Source organism: Sander lucioperca, chromosome 12 (assembly GCF_008315115.2).
Source record: "Sander lucioperca isolate FBNREF2018 chromosome 12, SLUC_FBN_1.2, whole genome shotgun sequence".
NCBI lineage: Eukaryota > Metazoa > Chordata > Actinopteri > Perciformes > Percidae > Sander > Sander lucioperca.
The window spans coordinates 38,297,638-38,315,532 of record NC_050184.1 but is presented as its reverse complement, the minus strand read 5'-3'; the positions used below and the strand labels follow the sequence as shown (position 1 = coordinate 38,315,532).

At 39.6% G+C, this 17,895-nt stretch overlaps 2 protein-coding genes across 9 annotated transcripts in view; both read left to right on the top strand.

The window, feature by feature from the left end:
* Positions 1-52: 52 nt before the first annotated feature.
* Positions 53-8,914, top strand: fam3a (FAM3 metabolism regulating signaling molecule A). 3 transcript variants are annotated; one of them, XM_031284022.2, is made up of 10 exons: positions 53-377; positions 935-966; positions 1,076-1,183; positions 1,550-1,573; positions 1,712-1,799; positions 2,138-2,196; positions 2,290-2,340; positions 2,458-2,542; positions 3,319-3,445; positions 7,703-8,914. In XM_031284022.2, exons 2-10 carry the CDS (start codon positions 954-956, stop codon positions 7,799-7,801), a joined length of 654 nt encoding a protein of 217 aa, XP_031139882.1. In that variant the 5' UTR covers positions 53-377; positions 935-953; the 3' UTR covers positions 7,802-8,914. The 3 variants fall into 3 exon arrangements, with proteins under 3 accessions (XP_031139882.1, XP_031139872.1, XP_031139861.1); XM_031284012.2 differs by having other exon boundaries at positions 56-373; positions 1,673-1,799; XM_031284001.2 differs by having other exon boundaries at positions 56-377; positions 1,673-1,799.
* A 1,383-nt stretch (positions 8,915-10,297) lies between these two features.
* si:dkey-151g10.3 (serine/threonine-protein kinase WNK3) overlaps positions 10,298-17,895 on the top strand; it is a 40,885-nt gene continuing 33,287 nt past the window's right edge. For all 6 annotated transcript variants that reach the window (XM_036007879.1, XM_031283979.2, XM_036007878.1 and 3 more), the window contains exon 1: positions 10,298-10,941. The gene's annotated coding sequence lies outside the window, so the exon portion shown is untranslated. The remainder of the gene's footprint in view (positions 10,942-17,895) is intronic.

The window sequence follows — 17,895 nt, the reverse complement described above, 5'->3', positions numbered from 1 at the left end:
TACAGCATGATTTTGGTCACGTGAACAACTTTGCGCAGACTCCGTGGTCACGGACTGGGGGTTGGCTATATATCCCGGAAGACAGGTGGAATTTACAATCATCATTTTTTTTTCATGCTTGTTAAACGCGGAGTAATACGGCTTGTTTTATGTTGTTTTAATATTTAATTATCGGCTGAGTATATTGACTTCAGTCTGTGTTCTCACTGAAAGCTGATTCATACCAGAGGAGCCTCAATGAGGAAACAGCGCAAGAAATAGTAGAAGTCCCGAGTGGAAAGAGCAACAGCTTCTCTTTACCGTTCATTAGCTACATAGCCTATACGAGCAAAGGTGCAAAGAAAAGGAAACACTCGCCAGAAGCGTGGACACAGTAGGTAAAATGTCGTTTCTCATTTGCAAGTTCGTATAAGTGATTAATTAAGTTGTCTACGGAATTACCATCTGTTGCCTTGTCTTTGGTTTGGGTTCATGTCACCCCCTTCAAACGTCATCTCTGCAGAGCCATCTTGCATTGCCACTGTAAACATTTAACGCTTTCTGTTAAAGATGTCTTTGACAGCTTTAAATAAAATGACCCCAGAGTTGTATTGCAATTTTTATGATTTTAAGTGTTACATTAAGTACAAATTTAATAAAAGAATACCAAGTATTTTCCTTGAAGACTTACATACATAAACTGTTTACAGTTACATAAAAACTTCATTTATAAATTCTACACAATGAAATGGTATAATTGCCTTTTGTGAAAACGCTTAGAGCTACCTTTTATTTGCACTGTTTTATAACTTCTGTCATGATAAATGGAAATTGAAAAATGTTGATTATGAAAGTTTTTGACAAAAAAAAGCCACTGTAAAACTGTAACTACACTTCGCAAACTGTATAAATCAGAAATTCAAACCACCATAATGAAGCTACTTTCTTTGTCTAGGTCTATGAGACGGTGAACCATGAGATTAACAGGTTGGTTCAAACTTTTATTACGTTTTAGTACACTCCAGTGGGAATTTATTGATCTGGAGGTAATCCCATGTGTGTTGCCTGAACTGGTGTGTCCTGTTTGTATTGACAGGCCCCCTCAGAGCTGTGGTTGTGTTGCTGTTGGTGGGGCTCACCTGGCTGCTGGCAAACACCTTCTTTGGAGGGGAGAGTGGCTCGTCTGTGTGGCATTTCTTCAGCAGTAAGAGAAGTAGTCCTGAAAGGCTTAGTTGATAGACAACAGATTAGTTGAGAACAATTTATCAAACAAAAAATACTTACATTCACTGGTTCTAGCTGCTTAATGTGATGATTTGCTCTGTTTTATATAATTAGAAAATTTAATATCTTTGACTTCTGTACTGTTGCCATCACCATGGGCTCTGGGAAACGTGATAAGTGTTTTTTCACTATTTTCTGACATTTTAGAGACTAAAATTTAAAATAATCGTTAGTAGCAACCCTAAAGACAACTTATTGGCTAAGGTTTAATGCACGGGTGATAAAGGGTATGTGTATAATATGATGATTAGTTAATTTGAGTGTAAAAAGTTTGTGTTTCTTTCAGGTGCAAGCAAGGAACCAACACCTGGTGAGTAAAAGAAACTGTATGATATGACAATTTTATGACTACTTTTCCTGTCAAGTATGATCGTGATAATGTTGTGTCTTTATGTATTATATGTCTTAGCTGAACCCCGTCCCCGAAGGTATAAATGTGGACTTTCAGCTCCCTGTCCCCCAAAACATTTGGCTTTCCGCCTGGTGTCTGGTGCTGCCAACGTCATCGGGCCCAAAATCTGCCTGGAGGACAAGATGTGAGATCCAGTGCTTACCAGTTTCTTTCTGTTCATCTTTGTCTTTGTCTCCCCTGTTGTCTCTGTCGCTTTTTCTTTTTCTTTTTTTGGTTTCACACTGTGTTCTTTTTTTTCCCTCTGTGCTTTCATAACCAGGCCTCCAAGCCTGTCTGGGGAGCTGAATGCAAGTATTCTTCCAGTCTCTGTCCCCCATTTCTTTGTTTTTGTCTATAGTCTTGGTTGCTATATTGGTTGTTGTTTCTCAAGTGTCAGGCAGCGTGTAGACGTGTGTAGATTAATGTGTAGGTGCAAGGCAAGGAAGTGTTCTAACCTTAACCTTTTGTGTTTTTGTCTCACAGGTTAGTGAGCAGTGTGAAGAACAACGTTGGCAGAGGACTAAACATAGCTTTGGTGAATGGTAAGAGTGTCATCCTCCACCATTAACCGACTGTGTTGCATTAAGCTCCTGTGGTGCTATTATGATTATCTGACTGATGTTCCTTTGCTTCAGGTGTGACAGGAGAGCTCTTGGACACAAAGACTTTTGATACGTGGGCGGGAGGTAATAAAACCAGACGCTAATGTATAGTACATATTTCACATCTAGTATACTGTATATGGCTTGGCAAGAACAAGTTCAAGTACCACAGTTCATGGCTCATGTGATGTTTGTTCTCAGATATTTCTGAGCTGTTGAAGTTTCTCCGGCCGCTCCATGAAGGAACACTCGTGTTTGTGGCTTCCTTTGATGATGCAGCTACAAAGTAAGAATTCATGATGTGCTATCAGTTCCAGTCCAACACCCCTCTCTTTCCCCTTTAGACTCGCCTTAAAGCAGTTTTTCACAGATCAAATTGTCAGCTGAAGCTAAATGATATTTAATGTTATAACTTATAAAATATTTTGTAGAGTAAAATAATGATGTGGCACTGATACGGACAATAGCATTGTCATAGCTAAACAACAGCATGACCAATGCAGCTGAAGCCTAGAAGTCCATGTTTGCAGCCAAATTCAACATTGTACACTCCACTTGTGTATGAACAACTTTGCATTTGGTACAGATGTCTTTTAAGTTTATCACGGTGAAAGAGCAAAAGCTCCAATTGTCACTGAAGGAGGTGAACAGAGCAGTTACAAATTTTAATTTTAGGACAAATTGCCCTCTGGGTAATGAAGTGTGAGTTGTCAGAAATCAAGATTTTATTTTTAATATTGCATTTAAATCTGGTGGATGATTCATTTGTTTTTGAACACTTGATGCCTTTCAGTGTATCAAAATCAGCATGATCATAAATCTCTCCTTTACCCTCAAAGGCCTTTATGGCTTAAAAACATATCAGGGTTGTAAATGGTTAATAAACCTTGAGATTGTGTTAAAGCTGAAAAGGAGCCTTCTGAGAAATGGTAATGGCCTGCATTTAATTGCAATCAAATGTAACAGAGGTTAAGCACTTAATTTATCCTGTAAGCCTCTTGCTTAGAAGAACAGCAAATCCACTTAATAAACATTACCCTGTTACTTTATCTTTTTTTTCAGGTTGAATGACGAGTCTCGCCGACTGTTTGAGGAGCTTGGGAGCACGGCAGTGAAGGAGCTGGCCTTTCGAGACAGCTGGGTGTTTGTTGGAGCCAAGGGCATTGAGAATAAGAGTCCCTTTGAGCAGGTATGTTGCCATCGATGCTGAATAGAGCTAAGCTATCGGTAGAAATGTTCAGCTCTTTTGATTTGACGCTGATTTGCCTGCAGTTCTAACATATGTAGTTTAAAAAAATAAATCATGCCTTGGTCATTGTAGAAAATACAATCCAAAATGACTCCCCAGACAATATTATCAAGATTTGTTGCTTACAGTTACAATTATGATGCAGGCGATTCAATGATATGCAATCGAATACGGAGAGGATTTAGTAGAGCGGGCGCCCATATATAGAGGTTTACTCCTCAACGCAGCGGCCCGGGTTCGACTCCGACCTGCGGTCCTTTGCTGCATGTCATTCCCCCTCCTTCTCCTCTTTCATGTCGTCAGCTGTCCTGTCAAATAAAAGCCTAAAAATGCCCAAAAAAAGAATACGGAGAGGATACAACCATGTACCAATACAAAATATTGGTGTGCCTTTTATACTGTAGATAATTTATTGCAATTTCAACATATAGCGATATTGAAGGGGTCCTCTTATGCTTTTCCTTATTTTTTTACATTATTTATATATATATATATATATATATATCTATCTATATCTATATCTATATATCTATCTCAGTGAGGAAAATAAGTATAAGTATTTGCACCCCATCTACACCCTGCTATTTTGCAAGTTCTCCCACTTAGAAATCATGGAGGGGTCTGAAATTGTCATCATAGGTGCATGTCCACTGTGAGAGACATAATCAAAAAAAAAAAAATCCAGAAATCACAATGTATGATTTTTTTAACTATTTATTTGTATGATACAGCTGCAAATAAGTATTTGAACACCTGTCTATCAGCTAGAATTCTGACCCTCAAAGACCTGTTAGTCTGCCTTTAAAATGTCCACCTCCACTCCATTTATTATCCTAAATTAGATGCACCTGTTTGAGGACGTTAGCTGCATAAAGACACCTGTCCACCCCATACAATCAGTAAGAATCCAACTGCTAACATGGCCAAGACCAAAGAGCTGTCCAAAGACACTAGAGACAAAATTGTACACCTCCACAAGGCTGGAAAGGGCTACGGGGAAATTGCCAAGCAGCTTGGTGAAAAAAGGTCCACTGTTGGAGCAATCATTAGAAAATGGAAGAAGCTAAACGTGACTGTCAATCTCCCTCGGACTGGGGCTCCATGCAAGATCTCACCTCGTGGGGTCTCAATGATCCTAAGAAAGGTGAGAAATCAGCCCAGAACTACACGGGAGGAGCTGGTCAATGACCTGAAAAGAGCTGGGACCACCATTTCCAAGGTTACTGTTGGTAATACACTAAGACGTCATGGTTTGAAATCATGCATGGCACGGAAGGTTCCCCTGCTTAAACCAGCACATGTCAAGGCCCGTCTTAAGTTTGCCAATGACCATTTGGATGATCCAGAGGAGTCATGGGAGAAAGTCATGTGGTCAGATGAGACCAAAATAGAACTTTTTGGTCATAATTCCACTAACCGTGTTTGGAGGAAGAAGAATGATGAGTACCATCCCAAGAACACCATCCCTACTGTGAAGCATGGGGGTGGTAGCATCATGCTTTGGGGGTGTTTTTCTGCACATGGGACAGGGCAACTGCACTGTATTAAGGAGAGGATGACCGGGGCCATGTATTGCGAGATTTTGGGGAACAACCTCCTTCCCTCTGTTAGAGCATTGAAGATGGGTCGAGGCTGGGTCTTCCAACATGACAATGACCCGAAGCACACAGCCAGGATAACCAAGGAGTGGCTCTGTAAGAAGCATATCAAGGTTCTGGCGTGGCCTAGCCAGTCTCCAGACCTAAACCCAATAGAGAATCTTTGGAGGGAGCTCAAACTCCGTGTTTCTCAGCGACAGCCCAGAAACCTGACTGATCAAGAGAAGATCTGTGTGGAAGAGTGGGCCAAAATCCCTCCTGCAGTGTGTGCAAACCTGGTGAAAACCTACAGGAAACGTTTGACCTCTGTAATTGCAAACAAAGGCTACTGTACCAAATATTAACATTGATTTTCTCAGGTGTTCAAATACTTATTTGCAGCTGTATCATACAAATAAATAGTTAAAAAATCAAACATTGTGATTTCTGGATTTTTTTTTTTTTTTTTTTTTAGATTATGTCTCTCACAGTGGACATGCACCTATGATGACAATTTCAGACCCCTCCATGATTTCTAAGTGGGAGAACTTGCAAAATAGCAGGGTGTTCAAATACTTATTTTCCTCACTGTGTGTGTGTGTGTGTGTGTGTATATATGTATGTATATATATATATATATATATATATATATATATATATATATATATATATATATATATATATATATATATATATATATATATATATATATATATATATATATATATATATATATATATATATATATATATATATATATATATATATATACACACACACACACTACATACATACACTTCAAAAATAATAGCAGTCCAACATCACTAACCTCATAAATCAAATTTTTTGGTAGAAGTGATATTTCTACATGACATAATTTACTAGTAAGTGTTGTAGAGTCATAGAAAACCAACAGTCATGACATGCATGCTGCTCATTCTGTGTAATTGAAAGGGGCATGTTCAAAATAATAGCAGTGCTGTGTTCAATTAGTGAGGTAATTGATTCTGTGAAGAAACAGGTGTCAATTATGGCCCATATTTAAGGAAGGAAGCAAATGTTGTGCATGCTGGTTATAGTGCATTTCACACTGACATACTCAGCAAAATGGGTCTTTCCAGACATTGCTCTGAGGAACAGCGGACTTTGATTAAAAAGTTGATTGGAGAGGGGAAAACATATAAAGAAGTGCCGAAAATTATAGGCTGCTCGGCCAAAATGATTTCAAATGCCTTGAAATGGCATCCAAAGCCTGAACGACGTGGGGAAAAAATGGTCAACTACCATTCGAATGGATCGAAGAATAGCCAAAATGGCAAAGGCTCAACCAATGATCAGCTCCAGGAAAATCTAAGAAGACTTAGTTACCTGTGAGTACTATTACGATCAGAAGAAGGCTATGGGAAGCAAAGCTATCAGCTAGAAGCCCCCGCAAAGTACCATTGCTGAAAAAAAGACATGTACTGAATAGGTTGAAATTTGCCAAAGGACACGTTGACTGGCCAAAGGAGAAATGAGGCAACATTCTGTGGACTGATGAGAGCAAAATTGTTTTTGGGTCTAGGGGCCGCAGTTTGTCCGACGACCCCCATGCACTGAATTCAAGCCACAGTACACTGTGAAGACAGTTAAGCATGGTGGTGCAAAAATCATGTTATGGGGATGTTTCTCATACTGTGGTGTTGGGCCTATTTATCGCATACCAGGGATCATGGATCAGTTTCAATACATCAAAATACTTGAAGAGGTCATGTTGCCTTATGCTGAAGAGGAAATGCCTTTGAAATGGGTCTTTCAACAATGACCCAAAACACACCAGTAAGCGAGCAAAGATTGATGTTATGGAGTGGCCAGCCCAATCCCCAGACCTCAATCCCATAGAAAACTTGGGGAAAAAAATGCTGTTTCTGAGGCAAAACCCAGTAATGCAGAGGAATTGTGGAATGTAGTTCAATCGTCCTGGGCTGAATACCTGTTCACAGGTGCCAGAAGTTGGTCGACTCCATGCAACACAGATGTGAAGCAGTTCTCAGAAATAATAGTTATGCAACTAAATATTAGTGCAGTGATTCAAAGTAAAGCAAACCATTGAGACATTTTTCAGTTTATACAGTAAATGTTTGAGTTTGTAAAGAAAAATGAACAGCCTAATAATCCTTTTTCTTCACTTTCTGTAAAGGTATAACACAAACTTGATCAATTTTGGTCATGTTTTGATTTAGAATTGAATGTGCAGTGTTCCCAATGCATTGATACTATGGAATTAAAAGCTATTCTAAGGATTTGGAGCATTATTCACTTTTTTAAACACACTGCTATTATTCTGAACACAACTGTATATAATGTCCTGTTGCCATGATGAATCATGTCATCTGCATTCCATTGATGAGGGCTTTTGATGTGCTCGTGCACACACTTTACCCAGAGTTAACTTAACTCAGAGTTGATTGACCTAATTCTTATCCCCTGTTTTGAAACCGGAAACTCTGAGTTTGACAATTCAGAGTTATTCAACCCAGAGTTCAGTTTGTTGTTGTTAAACCTGTTTTCTGAAATACCCCTCTGATCCCAGTCTGTTTTCATGACATTAGTTCTGTTTGGTTATGGTTGTTCCCATCAGCGTATGAAGAACAGTAAGAGCAGCAACAAGTATGAAGGTTGGCCCGAGTCTCTGGAGATGGATGGCTGTATTCCTCTGCGGCCACCCCTGGAAGCATAATACCACCCGATACTCTCACATACAGTACATCAAAACCTGGAGTGGCAGGAGTGTATCCAAATGACTTTTTAAAAAGCTGCTGAGTAAATGAAACCTCCAAGATCTGGACCACAAATGGCGTTTTTATTTCTCCTCTCGTGGCAGAGGCATGAATTGACTGATAGGACTTGATATATATTTAAAATTGCTGGAACTTGTTATAGATGATTTGTGCATTGAGCTTTGTGAGCCACTTTTGAGTGGAAGTAATGTTGTAGAAACAAGAAGGTTATGGGAAACTTTAGAGTCCACATGTTTGATGACCAAAGTGTAACCGCAATGAGTGAATAAATACAGCTGGAGTAGGTCTTCCAAATCCAATTAGGAAATGGACATATTTCCTCTCTGCAAGCCTGTCTGTAGGGTGTCAATATTCTGTGCATGATATTTGATGTTCAGCAGGCAAAAGACACACCTAACTGGTTTCACATTAAGGCATTTGGAAACCTAATCCACATCAGCATAATAACATTTGAGGTATACTAGTAGTTTAAATGTCCTAAGCAAAAGTTTAGGCAGATTTTACATTTAAATCTGTTTAATATATTTTCATTTTGTGATATTTCAGTGATATTATGCTTAGTGTCAGCTCCCATTGTTTCCTTAGAACTTGACAAACTACAGTTATTGCTTGCCACATGTTTACAATTTCTTCAGACAAATTTGTCCTAGGTCATTTTCCTCTGATACAACTATTTATTTAAATACTTTATTAGGAAACGGATTCATAGTGTGAGTTCATCATACCACCGCCCATGGTTTTAATGTTTTCTCAGGCCTGCAAGAATCTTTCAACCGAGTGCTTTAAAGATTCAACCTAAATGTGTGGTTGTGTATGTTTTTTTTTTTTTTTTAATTGTTTAATGTATCCACCTGGCATTTTGCAAGCCTAACAATGAAGGAAATCTATAGAAATAAAAATATTATTTGACAAGTATGGTTAGAAGTCAACATAGCTGCTTTTGTCTGATTTATGTTACATGTTACCTCTAAATGTAAATATTTTCTACAAAGCATCACAGTCTGTCTTTATATTGTGACTACAATGCTGATAAATAAAATTGTCCGAATATTTCTTGTTTTTTGTTTTTGTTTTTTTTCTCTCCTATGGGTCCTCCTGAGTGGGCTTGAGTCAACTGGCATACTTCAGGAAATTCACTAGGGGGCGACACAAGTCAAAGTATCTCTGAGGTTAATCAGTTCATTCTGCTCAAGGCATTTTTGCTTCACTAAGCATATGCCGTGGTGGTGATAAGAAAACACTGCAGACTGAATGAAGAACATTTCAGGTTTGACGGCTAATTCGGTGACAGGCAGCACAGAATCGTGTTGCTCGCTGAAATTGTGCTGTAACGTTATAATGTAATTAAAAACGCGATACATTTTATTGTTACACTGAGATGTGTTATGGGGCCTTCAAGTGTGGTTAGAAAAATCGGGATTTGTACAGGGGTATATTTATGAATGACTTCAGTGTTCTCAAGGACTGTGGGTTATGTGATGTTCAAAGGGAGAGGCAAGAGACTTCGAGCATTATTGAGGTAGAATAACCCTAAGACTTTTTTTACTTACATATTTACTTTTTTATTTTTTTATTTTAGCTCTCTTTGTCACAAAGGAGATAAGGTGCACATTATTTATTTCATCCCAAGTGTCACATCAGAAAAACTTAAATTCTTTGTAGCCTACATTATGAGCATTACATATAGGGGTAATTTGTTTTAACAGTCTCCACATGTCTCACAAGAAAAAAGTAAAATAAATAGAAATGTACAGTATATAAAAGATTAAAATGTACTTGGTGAACATATGGTCTGTATATAATGTGTATATGTAGTTCAAAATTGTACTTAAGTACTTCAGAAAGTTGGGTCAATTTGGAGTACTCAATTTCTGTTATAACCCAATAAGCAAATACATTAAATTTACGTTTTGTGTGTTGTTCTGGCATATATTTGATTATTTTCACTACAGAAATGTCTCTTTCCAGAAAGCATGACCTGGTTACTCAAGATAATTATCTGGTTGTGAACAGTTTAATGTAGGAACATTTTTTTTTACCTGTGAAATTGCTGAGCAATAAAGTAACTATAGAGTAAATGGATGATAATGATGATTCCTGAAAAGAGACATTGCTGTTGTATTTTTAAAAAAAAAAAATGTTTAGGGGTTTTGAGCACCACAAGCCAAGTGCCATTTAGTTCCATTATATTTGACAGAAGGCAGACATCTCTATGGCCAATGTCTCCAAAACTGCGCAACTCACACCAAACCAATCTCGCTTGATAAATTGCACTACAGGTAAGAGGAAAAAAATATTTTTGATTTTGGCGTGAAAATTCCCTTAATATGGGCTGCTGTTCTGAAGCTGAAGCTTACGAGGAGCATTTAAATGCAGCATTAAAGTCACATAACAAGCCGTTGATACAAACGTGTACCACTGCCCTCTTGTGGTGGAGTAAGCTAGCTAGCTAACTGTTGGATGTGTTCGTCCTCAGGATGGTGAGAAGCCTTGTGGCTGGCAAGTGAGAAGAACAAGCAGAGCAGGCAGAGCGTGCTCAGTACACACGCGAACCTGCTGAAGGCTGTTGGAGTCGTGCGTTGTGAATCATGTACATAAGTTACTGATATTATTCGGGAGCACATGAATGGCCAGCCGCACAATTTGGAGCCGTTAAACCGAGCAGCGAGTGTGAATATCTATAAACCAACGGCCAGCATCGTCTGAATTGGAGCACGTAGCTACACCAAGTGCTCTCTGCCTGTCTCTCACACAGACGGAGGCTCGACGACTCCGGTGGGGATATCCAAGCCGAATACACCGCAGCAAAGCGTAAATGTAAAGAGGAAAACAAACGGAACCGCGAATTTTTCTAAAGCTTTTTCGTAAATGTATTTTTTTTCAGTGGGTGTACAAATAATAATTTTGCAGACAGAAAGCCCAGTGTAAATCTCTTGTAGTAACGTTTATAAAAAGCTATAGGAATAATAAGAAATCCAGTTATAGGTGAGTTAACGTTAGCTAACGTTAGCTGTCTGGGCAGAGCAGCTCGTTTTTTAAATGAAGATATCGCTGGACTGACGAGCTATGTTACATTCGGGTGAGTGATGTTTGTTGTTATTTTAATGTACAATGCAAACGGTATTTTCCGTTATTCAAAGACGGTGCCCCCTAATGAGGCATTGTTATTTTGTTCAGTCAGTCTCAAGCCCAGCTACGAGATTGCTTAATTAGGTATTTATCCTCTCCTATGGCTGCTTATTATTCTGAATTAATTGTGCTGTGTAAAAACATTAAAGTCAAATGCAGACCTGCAGACAGACTAATGTTAAGCCCATAATTTGAATGATTTGCCTGTGCCCGGGGCACTAAGGGCCAGGAGGTACGAAAATTCTTGATTTGTATTGGTGTCTGTCGTCTCTGTCACTATGCTCTTGTCTTGTACAGTGACTGCTGTACTTTGTGTCTTTCACCGTTTGCATGGCGTTTCTAAAGTCAGCTGAGCTTCCAGATAGCCAATAGCTGCACTTCATGGTGCGTGCACATCCAGGCTTCACTGTGCTGTAGCCTATAAATAACATACGTCGATTGCATTTTGCTTCAGAGCACGAGTACTGCACGACCAGTCGCATCATGGGTTCTTCTTTGCTCGAAGCAATTTTTCACAATATAGGCTATAGGCTATAATGTCTTATAAGTACAAGAAGTACATAATTATATAACATCAAGCATCCTCTCCTCAACTCATCCTGGATTGATATTTTATTGATATGAATACATTGCATCGGCTTGTCCCACTGGGAGTGATAGTGGTGTACTCAAAACATTAGGGAAGATGCTTCCTCTCCCAAACAAGGCTGACAGGTGCTAAATACTCAAATCAACAATTTGCTGATTTCCATTATCCATAGAAGTGCAGAGACCATTTACAGGTGTAAAAGAGGCTCAGCTGATGATGTGAGCTCCAGGAGTAGTAAGCTTACTTTAGTACCATGTAATCCTGATTCATCATTGGCTGATTAAGGAGCCTTTCCCTTACCTGGATTTGAGGAATCCTTTGGCATGGGATGGTTGTGCTCGCTGAGGGGAATGAAAGAGAACAAAAAGGAGGGTTAGATAACACATATTCTCTCTGTCTCTCTCCCTGAGTGAACAGTGCTCTGTGTGTGCTACCTACACCCCACTCTCCCATGCTTGACCTGGATTGGACAAAAGTCCTTGTTGTGTTTTCAGCCTTGAGTTTCCCTAATGGGAAGAAAACAATCACTGTGTGTTTGATTCTAGTGGCCATCATTTAATATTTCTTTAATCAGATTTCAAAATGCTGCTTATAGACAAAAGATACACAGGGAAGCAACATGTTCTGAACCAACTCCTGCAGTAAGTGAGAAGGAGTAGGAGTCAGTAGTCTTCATTGCATTATCTTTTATTTTACATTTGCACATATATTGTGCTGGATTTAGATGAATACTGCTTTTTTGTGGGTGATTTTTAGGATATGTTCATTAAGACATTAGCTAGTGGGTTCAAATTGTAGTGTTCCACACATTCACAGTTTGATCCTGGCAGCTTCCTGTTTTTCAATGTGACAGTCAGCTCTTTTAAGGTTTACACCTACCACTTACAGTGATGTAGCCTGGTGTGACAGAAGTCATGTCTGTTAGACATGGCCTCAATGAACAAGCATGGTCTTTGTTTTTTCCCTGCTATTGTGAGTCAACAGCTGCGCTGCAGAGTTCAGATGTAGACCTGTGATATTCAGAACAGTTGCTCCTTGACATCAAGCCCATTTGAATTTTGGCCAGTAGCTCTCAGACCTTGTGCTACCTCTGCCTCGTCTCCCCACATCACTCAGACTCCATCTCCTCTTTAAATCTCTGTTAGACTAATGCTGAATTAGAAAAAGACTGGGTAGATTCAAGTGTTGCATTAATTATTTGTTGAAAAGTTATTGTTACAGGCAGGTATTGGTTTGGATTTGATCTACACACACAACATGACTGAGGGGTATTTACACTACTCAATCAACTAAAGTCAACACCTTTTTTATATTTATCTCCTTTCCTAGTCTTCAGTCAAGTTTATCTGCTGAATGTGCCCATTAATTCCTGACTCCCTGTCTGGTATAGCAAAGCTCACTCAGTCTAGTAATCAACAAAAGTATAATATGCAAACTATTGTAGCTGGCAGTTGATGAAGGAACCTTGCTAAAAGACTGCAACACATGCTTATGATAATACACTTGGGCTCTCATAACTTTACACCTGACAATACACCTGATGATGATTACAATCAGTTAAAAGTTTGCCATTTCATTTATAATTAGTCATTTAAAGTTGAAAAAGTTGGAAAGTTAGATTTTACTTAAAAGAAAACATCTAAAATGCAATTTTTTTTTGACTTTCTTAAAATTTCAGGAAATTCATTGCGCAGTAGCAAATTAAGATAGCGATAAGACATTTAAGAAGTCATTGTGTCGTGGCCGGGTTGGGTCAATGGGTAGAGCAGGCACACATATATTTGGAGGTTTATGCCTCGACGCAGAGGTCCAGGGTTTGAATCCGACCTGTGACGATTTCCTGCATGTCTTCCTCCTCTCTCTCCTTTCTCGCCTAGCTGTCCTGTCAAATGAAGGCGGAAAAGCCCAAAAAAATGATCTTTAAAAAAAGAAATCATTGTGTCCATGGTCGTGGACTTAGAACTAGTGCTGCAACTGACAATTATTTTCATCATCAATTAATGTGCTGATTATTTTCTCAGTTAATTGTTTGATGTGACAAATTTCATTAAATAGTGAAAAATCAGGGTGACTTCTTTTATATTGCTTTTATGGTCCAACTAATGGTCCAAAACATATGCAGTTAACTATCACATAAGACAAAAAAAGGAGCATACTGACTCAAGTCGCAATTCTCTGGACTCGTGTCGTGACTCTACTTGAACTCAGGTAATGGTGACTTGGACTCGGACTCGAACACTGGGGACTCGAGACTTGACTCGGACTCGACAGTTGGTGACTCAACTACAACGCTGCTAGCTTATCAACAGGTTTACAGCGATTTAGTCATTCACCCTGCTCTCCCTCGGGCCTTTACACCCAGTCTCACCCCGACACTGGACATACCAACGGAAACTATTCCTATGCTAATGTTATCACCTCATGTTTTTAACCTTTTCCAACCACTAAAAGCATTCTTTTCCTCTCCTCTCCTCTCCTCTCCTCTCCTCTCCTCTCCAACTATAGCTGCTTTTGTCCGGGCTAAAATTTAGCTATAGTCACTGCTTTCATTCACACAAACATTGGCACATATTTTATCAGGCAAAATCCCCCCCAGCCCCCTTTTTGTCTGTGCCACCCCCTCTCTTTATCTCTCTCTTGTTCTCTTTCACACACATTTTTCCCACCCCTTCTACTCGCCGGCCCCTCTCGCTCCATCTCTCCTTCCCTCTCTCTCTCTGTTTGAAACTCTGCTGTCCGCCTGCTCCCACCAACTACAATCCCTTCCTGTCCCCCCTCGCCACTTTTTATTCACTCTTTTCATCTACTCGTCCCCCTCAATTGCTAAAACGGCGCTGTCTGTGCGCTCACAGACGTACGCACGCACTCACGCACGCACAGTCCCCTGGCTCTTCCTTTGTCTGCCTGCTTAATTTCCAGTGGCAGTTTGGTTCCAGGGGATTAAAGTGTGTATCCCCATGAAGTAAGGGATGAAAAAAGTGCAGCATGCAGATAGGGTTGCAATGGATTTGTTGCGTGCTTAAAGTTATAGATTATGTAGGAGATTCTGTGTAGTGCACTTTTGTTTGTCTTTGTGAAATTGATAGTGTACAAACGTAAGTCATGTAGGGCCTTTTTCTCTTCTTGTCTCAAAACTTTGAGCACAGAACAAAAAGTTCTAGCGAAAACAAACATTGCCTTCAGCGGGTTTTGAGAATAGAATAGAAATCACATCTTTGGCAGTCATACATCAAAGGAAGGTGTCACAATGATTTTCACTGCACATTTCAGAAATGATGAGGCAGCTGCAGGTGTTCTCCCCATGCAAGAGTCTCAGGGCAGGTAGTGGGCACCACGTCAGATGTTCAGTTCTCATGTCCTTACAGCACTGCTAGAAAAATGAACAGACAATGATTCTGCCATGTGAACTTGATGTTCGGTCATTTTGCTGCCAAAGAGAGATGTCAACGTTTCAGCTGCTACGTTGGTTTTGTTATCTTTAACTTTGGTTTACCACGTTTGCCCACATGGGCAGTTGCTTGGTCATTTTCCTGGTGTCAGGAAATTCCTTTCGGCATTCTTTCATTGAAAGGGGACATGCTGTTTGGGTGCGAGAGAGGGTTTGCTTTTGGTGTGTGTGTGTGTGTGTGTATGTGTGTGTGTGTGTGTGTGTGTGTGTGTGTGTGTGTGTGTAAAAGATAGAGTGTGATGAGAGAGGGACAGACAGAGAGAAAGAAAGAGTGAAACACAAAGTTTGTTCTAGCCTGCTGGTGTGTGTCTGATATCTGTGTGTGTGTGTGTGTGTGTGTGTCTATGTGTGCTTGTAGACTGGGCGTGTGTGAGAGACAGTGATGAGGTTGAACGTGTTTGATGTACTGTGATAACTCTGTCCGGTATGTGGCTTCCATGGGAACTCCTTGCCCTGGGGACATAAGCTCCTGTTTAAAGGGCAACTTCCCTCTCTTTATTGCCTGTTGTTTCCCCCCCTTTATGTTCCCCACATCCTGTTGGCCTTTACCTTTTTAGACTGTACACTACAGTATCCACTGGGTTGCCGAAATAAGTATTTGATTTAAAAAAAAAAAAAAAAAAAAAAAAAATGAAGATTGTTTGATAATTGATCATTTAATTAATGTTTAATCATTTAATTACACATATGCTGCCCCCATCTTCTGAACTGTAAGGATTTGCTGCTTTTCTTGTTTAACAAATAATATATCACTGGGTTTTAGTAAAGTCCAACTGATATCACAGACATATCGGTATTTATCGTATTGGTGTATATGTTGTCCGATATGTGCCGATATGAATTTTTGTTTTACAGACCACGTGCATGATAAAGGTCGCTCGGGATGATTTAGAAATGGTGTCATTATGTAGTTTGGCCAGCAATTGACTGATACTAAACATACAGTACTGATGTTTATTGAGTTATTTCTTTTTATGCATTCTTTATTGTTTCAGTGTTCATTTCTAGATTTGGTTGACAATGTAATACATTGTTTGCATAATGTAAAATAATGTTAAAAATGATTTAATATAGTTATTTGTTTAAGAGAGCAGCCTTCTAAGTACCTTTTACATAGTCATATTGGGATTGGGAAATCACATACAGTTTAATGTGATAGACAATTAGTATCTTATGGGTCAATGATTTTATAATACAGTTTGCTGCAGCATGGTATTAGGTGTGGAATGTGTTGCAGGAAGCTACTTGCTTAATTACAGTTTGTCTCTAAGAGCATTGTGTCTCAGGAATGTTGCTGAACTGGAATTCTTGTTCAGGAGCCTCTTAGCAGATGGTCTAATATCAGCCTATTGTGTTTTTAGTTTGACTGACAACTACTAGCATTGCACGTCAGACTCATTTGCTCTGGGCCTGAAGAGACAACAGCCATGATGTGAGTGTTAATTGCCGCCTTATAAAAGAGATAAAAGCCGCTGTGAGCCACTAGACGAGCCCCCAGTGGACAAGATGGGCCTTGTTCATTAAAATAGAAGAAAAAAGTCTAGACATGCTGTGACTTTAACTGAGCCAGTCTGGCAGTGAAGAACACATTGCAGGGGTCAAGATAGACATGTGTGGTCCTTGTGGATAGGTTCATACCTAAGAGTACTGTAACCCAAGCCTTGGCCGTGGCCCTTGAAAGTCCCACGTGTTCAGTTGTAAACTAATATGCAAAGTGAGTTAATACCTTGACCCGGACTGCACTTTTTACTTTCCAGTTACTGCACCATTACTCTCCCAGGACAGACACATTCTTGTGGTGCACCTTTTGTTGTTGGTATGCATTAGCACGCTCTCTTCCTTTTTAATAATCATAAACAGAGATGTTGGGCCTTATTGCATCCGTAATTGGTAGACCAACCCTGTCTCTTAGATATTGGCTCCAGAGTGATTTTAGGCTGTAATTATAAAAATAATAAAAACAGCTCTGATGCAGTCACTGAGACATTATTGGCTGCCAGAGGGCCGAGAAGATATAATACCTAGGGACAGATCAGATCAGAAAGATGCCCACCAGTACACACACACACACACACACACACACACACACACACACACACACACACACACACACACACACACACACACACACACACACACACACACACACACAACTACACCTAAACCCAAACTGTGAATGAATAACAGTTTTGCAGGGATATTGCCATGTCAGAGGAAACCTGCTGTGTTCGGTTTCCCATAACACTGATGGCTAATTTAAAGCTGTCTATTATCACCCTGCCTGAATAGTTGACTGAGTATGCAGTGAATACTGTTGGCTGATGCCTTTTGATGATGATAATCACAGTCATAGTTGTGTATATTTATGAGCCCTTTGTTGCAGATGTGTGGTAGTCATTCCAATACAGTTCAGCAGTCCCTCTGCATATGAATTATTCACTCAACCAGCCAATAGTTCATCATCCATATTTAATGGTTGGGATCGCATACTCCAAACTGCAGTTTTCTGGTGACTAATGGAGCCATTGTACACAACTTAAGTCACAAGACGCTGATAACATGCACTTGATGCTTGATGAAGCCATGTGCAATTCCAGGCTAGCTGGATATTCTTTGAGTAGTTTAAATATCAAAGTTTAGCCCATAACAAAGATGAAGCTTTTTTTTGGCAGATTCACAGATTCAATGGTTGCTCTCCTATATGGGTTTTGGGATATTCTTACCATATACGGGTACATGCTGGGCTGCCAGAGTTCACTAATGACTTTGAATTAACATTGCCCAATTAATTACCTCAGGTCACTTTGGCAAGCGACTGTGGAAAAAGTGTCTTACCCTGTATCAGATCACTGGAAACAATCACACCA